This window comes from Oncorhynchus nerka, linkage group LG27, assembly GCF_034236695.1.
Source record: "Oncorhynchus nerka isolate Pitt River linkage group LG27, Oner_Uvic_2.0, whole genome shotgun sequence".
In the NCBI taxonomy this organism is placed as follows: domain Eukaryota; kingdom Metazoa; phylum Chordata; class Actinopteri; order Salmoniformes; family Salmonidae; genus Oncorhynchus; species Oncorhynchus nerka.
Window position 1 is genome coordinate 78,791,709 of NC_088422.1, and position 12,492 is coordinate 78,804,200.

The 12,492-nt window shown below is 41.7% G+C and overlaps 1 protein-coding gene across 2 annotated transcripts; it reads left to right on the forward strand.

Annotated features, from left to right (window-relative positions):
* Window positions 1–2,354: 2,354 nt before the first annotated feature.
* Window positions 2,355–12,167, forward strand: nod2 (nucleotide-binding oligomerization domain containing 2). 2 transcript variants are annotated; one of them, XM_065012038.1, is made up of 14 exons: window positions 2,355–2,552; window positions 2,681–2,859; window positions 3,306–3,604; window positions 7,694–7,945; window positions 8,182–8,302; window positions 8,468–9,072; window positions 9,240–10,429; window positions 10,548–10,631; window positions 10,771–10,854; window positions 10,965–11,048; window positions 11,157–11,240; window positions 11,382–11,462; window positions 11,621–11,704; window positions 11,896–12,167. In XM_065012038.1, exons 3-14 carry the CDS (start codon window positions 3,356–3,358, stop codon window positions 11,966–11,968), a joined length of 2,991 nt encoding a protein of 996 aa, XP_064868110.1. In that variant the 5' UTR covers window positions 2,355–2,552; window positions 2,681–2,859; window positions 3,306–3,355; the 3' UTR covers window positions 11,969–12,167. The 2 variants fall into 2 exon arrangements, with proteins under 2 accessions (XP_064868110.1, XP_064868109.1); XM_065012037.1 differs by having other exon boundaries at window positions 2,681–3,604.
* The last annotated feature ends 325 nt before the right edge of the window (window positions 12,168–12,492 follow it).

A 12,492-nucleotide genomic window follows, 5' to 3' on the forward strand; every position in this document is an offset into this window, starting at 1 on the left:
CATCTGAACTTTTTAGTTGGAGGATGTTTCAGTACATTTGTTACAATGATCACGTCATCAGTTTGCCCTGGCATAACTAAGACTGGCACCAGCATCTTGCAGTTCATTAATTCGATATGGAGCTCATATTCACATTTGTGATTGACCTGTTGCCCTTCACATCCCACGAGTACTACAGGAGTGGACATTTTCGAGCTTTCAGTTAAGACATGTTTCGAAGCAATGTATACTTAGCAGATTCACTTAACATACAGGCCATTGAACCACTATCAATGAGTCCTCTCAGTTCTACTGAACCTTGCACGGTCACTGGTGCATAGGACAGACTTTCATTGCCGGTTATTCTCTGAGTAAGTTGATATATCACATTTGTGTTGCCTTGATTTTTCTCTTTGTATGAAGACAGTTCTATTTCAGGATCAGTTTCATTTATAGTTTTTAGCTGCACCTTTCCCTTCAAGGTGCAGACCTATTAGTTTAAAGCTGGACCTTGATTTTGTGGCCGCTGCCTGACTGGTGCCTCTCTTCTAACCTCCTGCTTTTGTGGGCAGTCTATGGTTTGATGGCCAGGATTGTGACATTTGAAGCACAGGCGGTCATTAAGACAGTGAGACCGAGTGGATTGAGCCACATCTTTACATATAGTACATGGGAAGGAGGGAGACAGCTGTGCAGTTCTGCAGGGCCCTCTTGTGGCAGGTTGAGCAGTGTTTTGGTTCATAATAAACTGTTCTAGCAGTGTTACAAGTTTTGTTATTGTCACCTGATCATTGCAACTCTGAACTCCTTGAACCGCTGAGCTAAGGACGGGGTGCTCTGGGCTCACTGTTTTTTGGATGTCTTCCTGTAGTGTCAATATGTTTTGCTGTTTTGCTTCCTCCTTGTAGCCAATCTGTCATTTTGGTGGCTGTCTATCAATTCCTGAACTTCACCCACTGTCCATTTCTCCCTAGGCTTGCATCCGAATGCTGTGTACAGTTCATGATTGGGGCAGTGCTTCACAAATATCATGGCGACCGCATGACCCACGTCATCCATGTCTGCCCTGTCTTTGTAGACATTCATTAGCTAGATCTGCTACTCGGTTAAGGCGCACCCAGTAGTCTAAGTTATTCTCCCCGTGATAAGGTTTGGTTTCATAAAAATCTTGAATTGGCGTAGTAGAGGAGATGGTCTCACCAAAATGCTGTTTCAAAATACTGAAAATAACCTCAGGGTCTCTGCTGATGGAACAAGAGGGTTGCTGCGGATTCCTATCTTGACTAAATCCTTTGCCCTCCCAATGAACCTTTCCATGATTTCATTACCTCGCTCTGGCATTTTGTGACCTTTCTTTACCAAGTAAGTCTTCATCATTTCCTGCCACTCATACACAGTACATTTATCTGTTCCATCACCTCTGAAAGTGGGTGGCTCACACATGTCAGATTTCACAACAAAGTTAACCTTAGACCAATCTGGCATGCACACTGGGACAGTGTCGGCAGATACCTTGGATGGAGTGATATTACTTGCTGACAGACTCGAAGCAATACCGTGACCAATCTCTTGACCCATCTGCTTGACTAAATCAAGTATAACACTGCTGCGTAAGGTATTCATCATCATTGGAGTTTTTATCATATCCATCACTCTGACATGTTGTTTGATCAATAACATACTCTTGTTCATTTACTGATGTTACACCAGCACGCCCGGTAAAGCTATGCTCTACCATTCTAGCTATCTGAGCCCCCCTACCAATACGGGGGGTTACAATATCACAGTTAACTCCCCTAGGTTATAAATCCTCATTCACCAGTAAAAGTGGTGGATCACCATTGGGCTTGACCAGAGTACCTGGATTTTTTGGTGTGGACATATTTAAATTGACTGTCTCATGAAGTTGACGGCAGGTGTAGTCCTCTTCTCTGGAGCACTGCTGTGATTGGCGATGGCTGATCTTGTAGATCCGGGTCACCAACTTCACGTAGCCCCCAGAAGAAAGGCACACGGAAACCCACACTTCAGGACTTTTTATCTGCAGTAAAATATATCAAACATTGATGACAGGCATTGACAGGAGGGTCACAGCCACACCCTCACTGCTCTCAGAATATCTATCTCAGACTCAGGAGCGGACAAACCAACTTCCCAAACAGGGGAGAAGCACTTAAAACCCACTAGTTGTTCTTTCAAAGAAAATTATACAAAAATGGTAAGTCCGAAGACCTCTCGTATTGCCAACCTTACTACAATGGCAGCAAATATTCGTATGGATTCAGCAACGCACAATGAAAGGAAACTTTATTTATATCACCCCTTTTCCTGAAGTGAATGGTTTCACCCACTACTCTACCCCCAAACTGCGCGTTCTTTGACATCTACATTGCGCGCGAGGTTTATGGAAACTCAACATTTACAAACTGATTTTTTTTTTTTTTGTGCAAAATACGTGGGGCTCTAACAGACCTATTTGAAGGGACATTAATCATTGGAATAAAGAGCCAGTATTTAAACAAATTCTAAACGTTTAATTGACATGTCACTTTCACTTTCCCTGTAAATAAAAGGTACATTCACATGTGGTTTCTCATAATTCAATAGCGCTCAATAATACAATACTTTTAGAGAACTTGCAAATGCTTCACCTTGAAATAATAAGTTAACATGTTTATCGATTCGTTATTAAATGGTTTAGGAAAAAGACATCATTTACAGCGGGCAATTTAGCGAAATGAGGAATGACGAATTGTGGAATGAGGAAGAGACAGGAGTTGACGATTCTGCCTGTACCATTTGCGTGGACCATTCTGTTTCCCAGGACTCGAGTAGACAGATGATGATCTCGAAGAAGTCAGACAAGTCTCCCGCTGAAACGTAAGTTACAATTTTATCTAGTACAGATGTAAAGTTAAATGCAGGTGCCACAGTTTCCTTTGAGGCTTATCATCACGTTTTGGATTCACCTGTTACTCACACGCTCTCTATGCACAATTCAATATATTACATTAGCTATCTCTTTGCCTTCTCTAAACTTGTTTGACTTTATCTGTATTTTTCCAAGTCAATCGTATTGAAATTTGTGATCAATTTTGGATTGTGTTCATACATTTCCCTTTTTGGTGATACATTTATTTTTATTCCTTGACATCACAGAGGAAATGAGAGTAAATCATGTGAGTGTGGCATGATGGTGGCAGACTTGAAGCTGTGCCTGTGTGCATTTTTAGACTTGATTTTCCCTAACAAAATATTTAACACCCCTACTGAAATGTCCATTAATTATAATCCACATAATAATTCACATTTCCTATTGCTGCAAGATTATTTTCCTGCTGTAGCAAACTGGCTCAAATTAAGATCCTACATCTGTATGAGTGCCCGGCAGCTGGTCCTGAGGCAGAGAGCAGAGCTGCTGCGTGCCCTGTGCTGTGGTGGCTCTTCTGAGGGTCTGGAGAGTGTATTGGACCTACTCCTGTCCTGGGGCATGCTGTTCTGGGAGGACTACCAGAATGTACTGGTACCATGCCGTGGTCTGTGTGCCAACACAAGGGTGCTACTAGATCTGGTGTACACCAAGGGAGATGAGACCTGTCGACTGCTTCTGGCTGCTTTCAAACAGGTAAGATATGTAGGCACAGCTCTTCACAGGTGATGCCGTTCTAAAGGATGTATGAGCATGTTTTGAACAGACTCATTACTGATGTACAGTGGGGAGAACAAGTATTTGATACACTGCCAATTTTGCAGGTTTTCCTACTTACAAAGCATGTAGAGGTCTGTAATTTTTAACATAGGTACACTTCAACTGTGAGAGACGGAATCTAAAACAAACATCCAGGAAATCACATTGTATGATTTTTAAGTAATTCATTTGCATTTTATTGCAAGACATAAGTATTTGATCACCTACCAACCAGGAAGAATTTCGGCTCTCACAGACCTGTAAGTTTTTCTTTAAGAAGCCCTCCTGTTCTCCACTCATTACCTGTATTAACTGCACCTGTTTGAACTCGTTACCTGTATAAAAGACACCTGTCCACACACTCAATCAAACTGACTCCAACCTCTCCACAATGGCCAAGACCAGAGAGCTGTGTAAGGACATCAGGGCTAGAATTGTAGACCTGCACAAGGCTGGGATGGGCTACAGGACAATAGGCAAGCAGCTTGGTGAGAAGGCAACAACTGTTGGCGCAATTATTAGAAAATGGAAGAAGTTCAAGATGACGGTCCATCACCCTCAGTCTGGGGCTCCATGCAAGATCTCACCTTGTGGGGCATCAATGATCATGAGGAAGGTGAGGGATCAGCCCAGAACTACACAGCAGGACCTGGTCAATGACCTGAAGAGAGCTGGGACCACAGTCTCAGAAAACCATTAGTAACACACTACGCCATCATGGATTAAAATCCTGCAGCACACGCAAGGTACCCCTGCTCAAGCCAGCGCATGTCCAGGCCCGTCTGAAGTTTTCCAATGACCATCTGGATGATCCAGAGGAGGAATGGGAGAAGGTCATGGGAGAAGGAGCATTTTGGTCTAAACTCCTCCAAACACTCACCGTGTTTGGAGGAAGAAGAAGGATGAGTACAACCTCAAGAACACCATCCCAACTGGGAAGCATGGAGGTGGAAATCTTGGCCAACAACCTCCTTCCCTCAGTAAGAGCATTGAAGATGGGTCGTGGCTGGGTCTTCCAGCATGACCCGAAACACACAGCCAGGGCAACTAAGGAGTGGCTCCGTAAGAAGCATCTCAAGGTCCTGGAGTGGCTTAGCCAGTCTCCAGATCTGAAACCAATAGAAAATCTTTGGAGGGAGTTGAAAGTCCGTATTGCCCAGCGACAGCCCCGAAACCTGAAGGATCTGGAGAAGGTCTGTTTGGAGGAGTGGGCCAAAATCCCTGCTGGTCAAGAACTACAGGAAACGTATGATGTCTGTAATTGCAAACAAAGGTTTCTGTACCAAATATTAAGTTCTGCTTTTCTGATGTATCAAATACTTATGTCATGCAATAAAATAAAAATTACTTAAAAATCATACAATGTGATTTTCTGGATTTTTGTTTTAGATTCCGTCTCTCACAGTTGAAGTGTACCTATGATAAAAAATTACAGACCTCTACATGCTTTGTAAGTAGGAAAACCTGCAAAATGTAGTGTATCAAATACTTGTTCTCCCCACTCTATGTACAAAACATTAGGAACACCTTCTCTATAGGAACACCTATTGAGTTGCACCCCCTTTTGCCCTCAGAACAGCATCAATTTGTCAGGGCATGGACTCTACACGGTGCCAAAAGCATTCCACAGGGATGCTGGCCCATGTTGACTCCAATGCTTCCCACAGTTGTGTCAAGTTGGCTAGATGTCTTTTGGGTGGTGGACCATTCTTGATACACACAGGAAACTGTTGAGCGTGAAAAGCAGCATTGCACTTTTTTGCACACTCAAACCGGTGTGCCTGGCACCTACTACCCTGTTCAAAGGCACTTAACTTTTTTCTTGCCCATTCACCCTCTGAATGGCACACACATACAATCCATGTCTCAATTGTCTCAAGGCTTACATTTTTTTATTTAACCTGTCTCCTCCGCTTCATCTAAACTGATTGAAGTGAATTTAATAAGGGATCATAACTTTCACATGGATTCACCTGTCATGGAAAAAGCAGGTGTTCCTAACGTATCATCTTAGTAAAAAGCCACTCGGCAAAAATGTTGAGCGTTACAAATCAGTTGCCATGTCCCAAAGATACAGATCATTACATAGGTACAGATCATTACATAGATACAGATCATTACATAGATACAGATCATTACAAAGATACAGATCATTACATAGATACAGATCATTACAAAGATACAGATCATTACATAGATACAGATCATTACAAAGATACAGATCATTACATAGATACAGATCATTACATAGATACAAATCATTACATAGATAAAGATCATTAAAGATACAGATCATTACATAGATACAAATCATTACAAAGATACAGATCATTACATAGATACAGATCATTACAAAGATACAAATCATTACATAGATAAAGATCATTAAAGATACAGATCATTACATAGATACAAATCATTACAAAGATACAGATCATTACATAGATACAAATCATTACATAGATACAGATCATTACATAGATACAAATCATTACATAGATAAAGATCATTAAAGATACAGATCATTACATAGATACAAATCATTACAAAGATACAGATCATTACATAGATACAGATCATTACAAAGATACAAATCATTACATAGATAAAGATCATTAAAGATACAGATCATTACATAGATACAAATCATTACAAAGATACAGATCATTACATAGATACAAATCATTACATAGATACAGATCATTACATAGATACAAATCATTACATAGATACAGATCATTACATAGATACAGATCATTACATAGATACAAATCATTACATAGATAAAGATCATTAAAGATACAGATCATTACATAGATACAAATCATTACAAAGATACAGATCATTAAAGATACAAATCATTACATAGATACAAATCATTACAAAGATACAGATCATTAAAGATACAGATCATTACATAGATAAAGATCATTAAAGATACAGATCATTACATAGATAAAGATCATTAAAGATACAGATCATTACATAGATACAAATCATTACATAGATACAGATCATTACATAGATACAAATCATTACATAGATACAGATCATTACATAGATACAAATCATTACATAGATACAGATCATTACAAAGATACAAATCATTACATAGATACAGATCATTACATAGATACAAATCATTACATAGATACAGATCATTACATAGATACAAATCATTACATAGATACAGATCATTACATAGATACAAATCATTACATAGATACAAATCATTACATAGATACAGATCATTACATAGATACAAATCATTACATAGATACAGATCATTACATAGATACAAATCATTACATAGATACAAATCATTACATAGATACAGATCATTACAAAGATACAGATCATTACATAGATAAAGATCATTAAAGATACAGATCATTACATAGATACAGATCATTACATAGATACAAATCATTACAAAGATACAGATCATTACATAGATACAAATCATTACATAGATACAGATCATTACATAGATACAAATCATTACATAGATACAGATCATTACAAAGATACAGATCATTACATAGATAAAGATCATTAAAGATACAGATCATTACATAGATACAAATCATTACATAGATGAAGATCATTAAAGATACAGATCATTACATAGATACAAATCATTACAAAGATACAGATCATTACATAGATAAAGATCATTAAAGATACAGATCATTACATAGATACAAATCATTACAAAGATACAGATCATTACATAGATAAAGATCATTAAAGATACAGATCATTACATAGATACAGATCATTACATAGATACAAATCATTACATAGATAAAGATCATTAAAGATACAGATCATTACATAGATACAGATCATTACATAGATACAGATCATTACATAGATAAATATCATTAAAGATACAGATCATTACATAGATACAAATCATTACATAGATACAGATCATTGAAGATACAGATCATTACATGGATTCAAATCATTACATAGATACAGATGATTACATTTTTATTTAATTGTATTGCTTTCAACCAGGTCCTCCCTGAGGCCCAAAGAGCTGGCCTCTCTTTTGGAAACTGTCGTACTGCCAATCTAGAAAATACAAGAGATGATAGAAAAGAACTACATGGTACAGCTATCCAGACCCTCCAGACAGACAGGCCTGATCTGGTGAGGAGGCTAAGGGACCATATTGAAGGAGCTCTGGAGGTCCTGCTGCATACGGGCAGCTTTACACCATCTGATTGCGATGAAGTGCAGCTAACTGTGTACACCCCCTCACAACAGGTAACCAGCCGCACCCTGAGACCAGTATAACAGCTTTATTTATATCTACATTTCTGGTATGATGTAGAGTACTATGATATTACACAATGTCCCTGTCCCGGAAATTAAGTTCCAGTTTGCACATCTTTGAATCCAAACAGGTCATGCTGTCCTTTGACTTTTTTTGTAAGTAGACATGTTATTTAGGTTCAGATAGTAGGGGTGAATGTGAATTAATTGACTTCTTTGTCATGTAGGCAAGGCGTCTACTGGACCAAGTCAGATCAAAGGGGGAGCCTGCAGCAAAGGTCCTACTGCAATACTTTCAGCAAACAGAGGACCATCCCCCACCATCTAACCAAGAGGCTCCTCCCAAAGGTACTGTATTATATCACAAAGCACTAAAAGTCACACGGCTACTTGCAAGTCATTTGCATACAGCACTAACACATAGTTGTTACACTAATACTTCTTAGATATTATTTTGTTTGCTATGATGTCCTGTGTATTTCAAACATTCTTATTATTTGTGTGCTGCTGCAGAGTGCTTGTCCTATCAGAAGAAGCTGCGCAGCACTGTGTCGGCCCAGTCACATTTCCTCAGAACGTATGGAGGAACCAGCAGTCTGTCTCTAGAAGACATCTACACAGAGGGTCAGCTGGAGCTTGCCCAGGGTGGCAGTGAGGCCCAGCCCCAGACTGGTGCTCTGGGGCTGGAGGACGTGGTGGGCCTGGTGGGCACCCTGAACCAGGAGGCTGACACTGTGCTAGTCTCTGGGGAGGCAGGCAGTGGGAAGAGCACCCTTCTCCAGAGGCTGCACCTCCTTTGGGCCAGGGGGGCGGCTCTACATGATTTCTTCCTCCTCTTTTCCTTCAGCTGCCGCAGGCTGAGCTCGGAACAGAGGGAGCTGTCTCTCAGAGAGCTGCTGTTCCTGCACTGCTGCTGGCCGGACGGGGACCAGGACCGAATCTTTCAGTTCATCCTGGACCATCCGCACCTCATCCTCTTCACCTTCGACGGCCTGGACGAGCTCATGCAGAGCTTCTCGGACTCAGAGCAGAGGCACTGCTGCCCCACCCAGCGTGCCCCCGTCCCCACCCTGCTCTTCAACTTGCTGCAGGGATCCCTCATGAAGGGGGTGAGGAAGGTATGTTTTATGTATACGGCTAAATGAGATGTGTAGCATTTTTATGTGCAATGTATGTATTGTGTATGTGTCAACTGGGTAATGTATAGTGTTTATTTTGTATAAAGCAGTTCCTGTATAGAGACAATTTTCCCCTCAGGGACAATAAAGTTTGTCCTCATCCTAAGGTGGTGACCAGCCGGCCAGAGGCAGTGGGTCCCACCCTGAAGCGGTACCTTCGCAAGGAAGTCTTCTTGAAAGGCTTCTCGCCTGGCGGGATCGACTGCTTCGTGAGGAAGTATCATCGCGACCCGACGGTGGCCACCAGGGTCCTGGAGTGTCTACGAAGCAACACAGCTCTACTGGGCCTGTGTCACATCCCGGTTTTCTGCTGGATTGTGTCCAAGTGTTATAAGGAGCTGCTGGGCTGTGGAGAGGGAGAGGGCAGTCCCCAGACCATCACAGATGTTTACCTCATGATCCTGCAGCACTTATTCCAGCGCCGGGCCTCTCAGAGGAACACGATGGGGATAGGATGGGTGCAGGAGCACCAGGATACTGCCCTGCATCTGGGGCAGCTAGCCATGGAGGGCCTGGGGGCCTCCTGTTACATCTTCACAGGCACAGAGCTACAGAAGTGTGGGGTGACCGAGGAAGATATCTGCATGGGGTTCCTCATCCGTAGTAAAGACCTCTCCTCCTCCACTAACTGCAAACACTACGAGTTCCTGCACATTACCATGCAGTGCTTCTTTGCTGCTCTCTACATTGTACTGAACAATAACTCGGACCGCTCCACCATCCCTAAGCTCTTTCAGCCGCAGGACAGGCAGCAACAGCCTGGCTTTCACAGGGCGTGTCTGGGGCACTGCTTGACCCAACAAGAAGGGGCCTTGAAGGAGGCCAATAAGGCAGCAGAGACCCCCAACCTCCAGATAACAGCTACTTTTGTGTCTGGGCTCTTGGCTCAGCGCCACCGTAGCCTGCTGCTCCTCTCCTGCCCTGGGCCCACTCTGGACAGGAAGTCCAAGCAGGTGGTGACGTGCCTGTCCAAAGGCATGCAGAAGCACTTTAAATCCATCCCTCGGCCCGTGGAGGGGGAGAAGAAGAGCATGCACGCCATGCCGGGCTTCGTGTGGCTCATCAAGTGCATCCATGAGATGCAGGACAGCAGGATCGCCAGATACACTATGGCTAAGCTAGAGGTGGAACACCTGAAGCTGACCTATTGTAACATAGGCCCTGTGGAGTGTACTGCACTGGCCTACGTGCTCCAGCACCTTAGGAACCCTGTGGGGCTTCAGCTAGACTACAACTATGTAGGAGACGTTGGCGTGGAGCAGCTGCTGCCTTGCCTGCATGTATGCCACTCTGTATAGTAAGTGTGGAAAGCTTTACCATGCTATTTACTATGGCACTCACTATGGGATTAACACAACACGCAGGACACTAAACTAAAGCCTAATAATAAGACTATTTTTATTTCACTCCCTCAGCCTGAGACACAATAACATATCAGATGAGGGAATTCGTAAATTGATTGAAAAAGGCATCCAGTGTGAGCGCTTTCAGAAGATTGCGTGAGTATGGCCAAATCTATTTTCCACTGTCAGGAGACCTATAGCTAAGCTATGCTATGGCTATGTCAAATATGCAGATGTCAAAAAGAAAACTGATGAGGTTATTACCTATATTGATCTGGATTAATGTCTCTGAAAGGCTCTTCAACAACAAGCTAACTGATGCCTGCACAGAGTGCTTCGCTCACCTCCTGAAGATGAAACAGAATTTTCTCTCTCTAAGGTGAGGATATTTTTCAACTCTCACCATATATGATACTGTACAATGTTACCTCACACAGCAATCGCTAATACCATATTCAATCGAACACTTTCTCTGACTTTGCATTGCAGGCTGGGAAACAATAACATCACAGCAGCAGGGGCAGGGCAACTGGCGGAGGGACTGAGGTTCAATCGGTCACTACAGTTCTTGGGGTAGGAAGCAGACTATCTCTCTGAGAATTACAAAGTTGTTTTTATGCCTATCACAATGCTGTAATAATATATCTGGTTGACAATTTTAATCTTCTCTCTGTTTTTTAGGCTTTGGGGAAATAAAATTGGTGATAAAGGTGCAGAGGCCATTGCCAATGCTCTCAAAGACAGCCAAACCTTGGTGTGGCTCAGGTAATGTTAGACTAATGAAACATGAACACTACTAACACATCCATACTATCATGGGCAACTATATGTCCAGACAGCCCTGTTATCATTCAAATACTTCCACATAGGAATAAATCTTACTGTCAGACGTATGTTTCATGGCAGCCTGGTAGACAATGGTGTTGGCAATGCAGGAGCATGTGCTCTTGCCCCACTCATCAAGAACAGTACGCTAGAGGAGCTGTGGTGAGTATATTGATAGCACATCCTGAATACTGAAAAAGACTTTGCAGCTACTCACATTCCGCTTTGCCTCAACTGACATTTTGATAGTTGTGGTTGTGCAGTAGATTTGTGGTTGTGCTAAACACATCTTTCACCCTGCTCTCTCATGCCCACCACAGGTTAACCAAAAACTGCATCACAAGAACAGGTGTGGAGTGTCTAATACTGGCTCTTGAAAGCAACACTAGTGTGAAGGCAGTGTGGTATGTTAACATAATGCTTTGATAATTTAGACAGCTATATACTGGCTGAGAAATGTAATTTACAAAGTGTTATGTCCTATACATACAGTATAGTATGCTGTAGTCTCCTATGCCTCCCCATACATGTGAAGATTGGATCTCTAATCACTTAAGAAGGTCTCTAATCCAAAGACTAATTGTTTTCTTTCTAGGTTGAGAGGTAATGAGCTCAGCCCAGAAGAGGTGGAGGAGATGACACAGCGGGAACCCAGGCTTACATTCTGATGATGCCAAGTGCTGGTCAACTATACTGGAGTATTATTGTTTACAGCCATGTGTATGTCTGTTTGTAATTTATGTAACTTCTTCAGTAGCATTTCCCTTAAAATGGTAGTTGTGTTATTTATAGGTTATTATATGTTTTTACGTACATTATGGATCATGTTGGATGTGATGTTCTCTATGATGTAAACAGTGTGGGCAAGCTTGTTTTATCCATTCACAATAAGTAGCAACTTCTGACCTGCTCTGCTACTACAGGCAGCTTGTTTGGTAGCATTCTTTTCATATTAGTCATATTAGTCATTGTGATAAGGAACTGGTCTGACACTTGTTTTATGTATGCACCGTTGGGTATGAGCCGATTTTTTCTGGCTAATTATCAAATAACAGTCAGGTATTTGAACTGGTACATCAGTATTCTTATGTACCCTACCCTATTGTACATTGACTGGCAGTGCTAGTATGTTTGATAACATGGGTTGATTCAGTGGTAAAATGACTCTTATTTTATCAGTGAATCACTAACA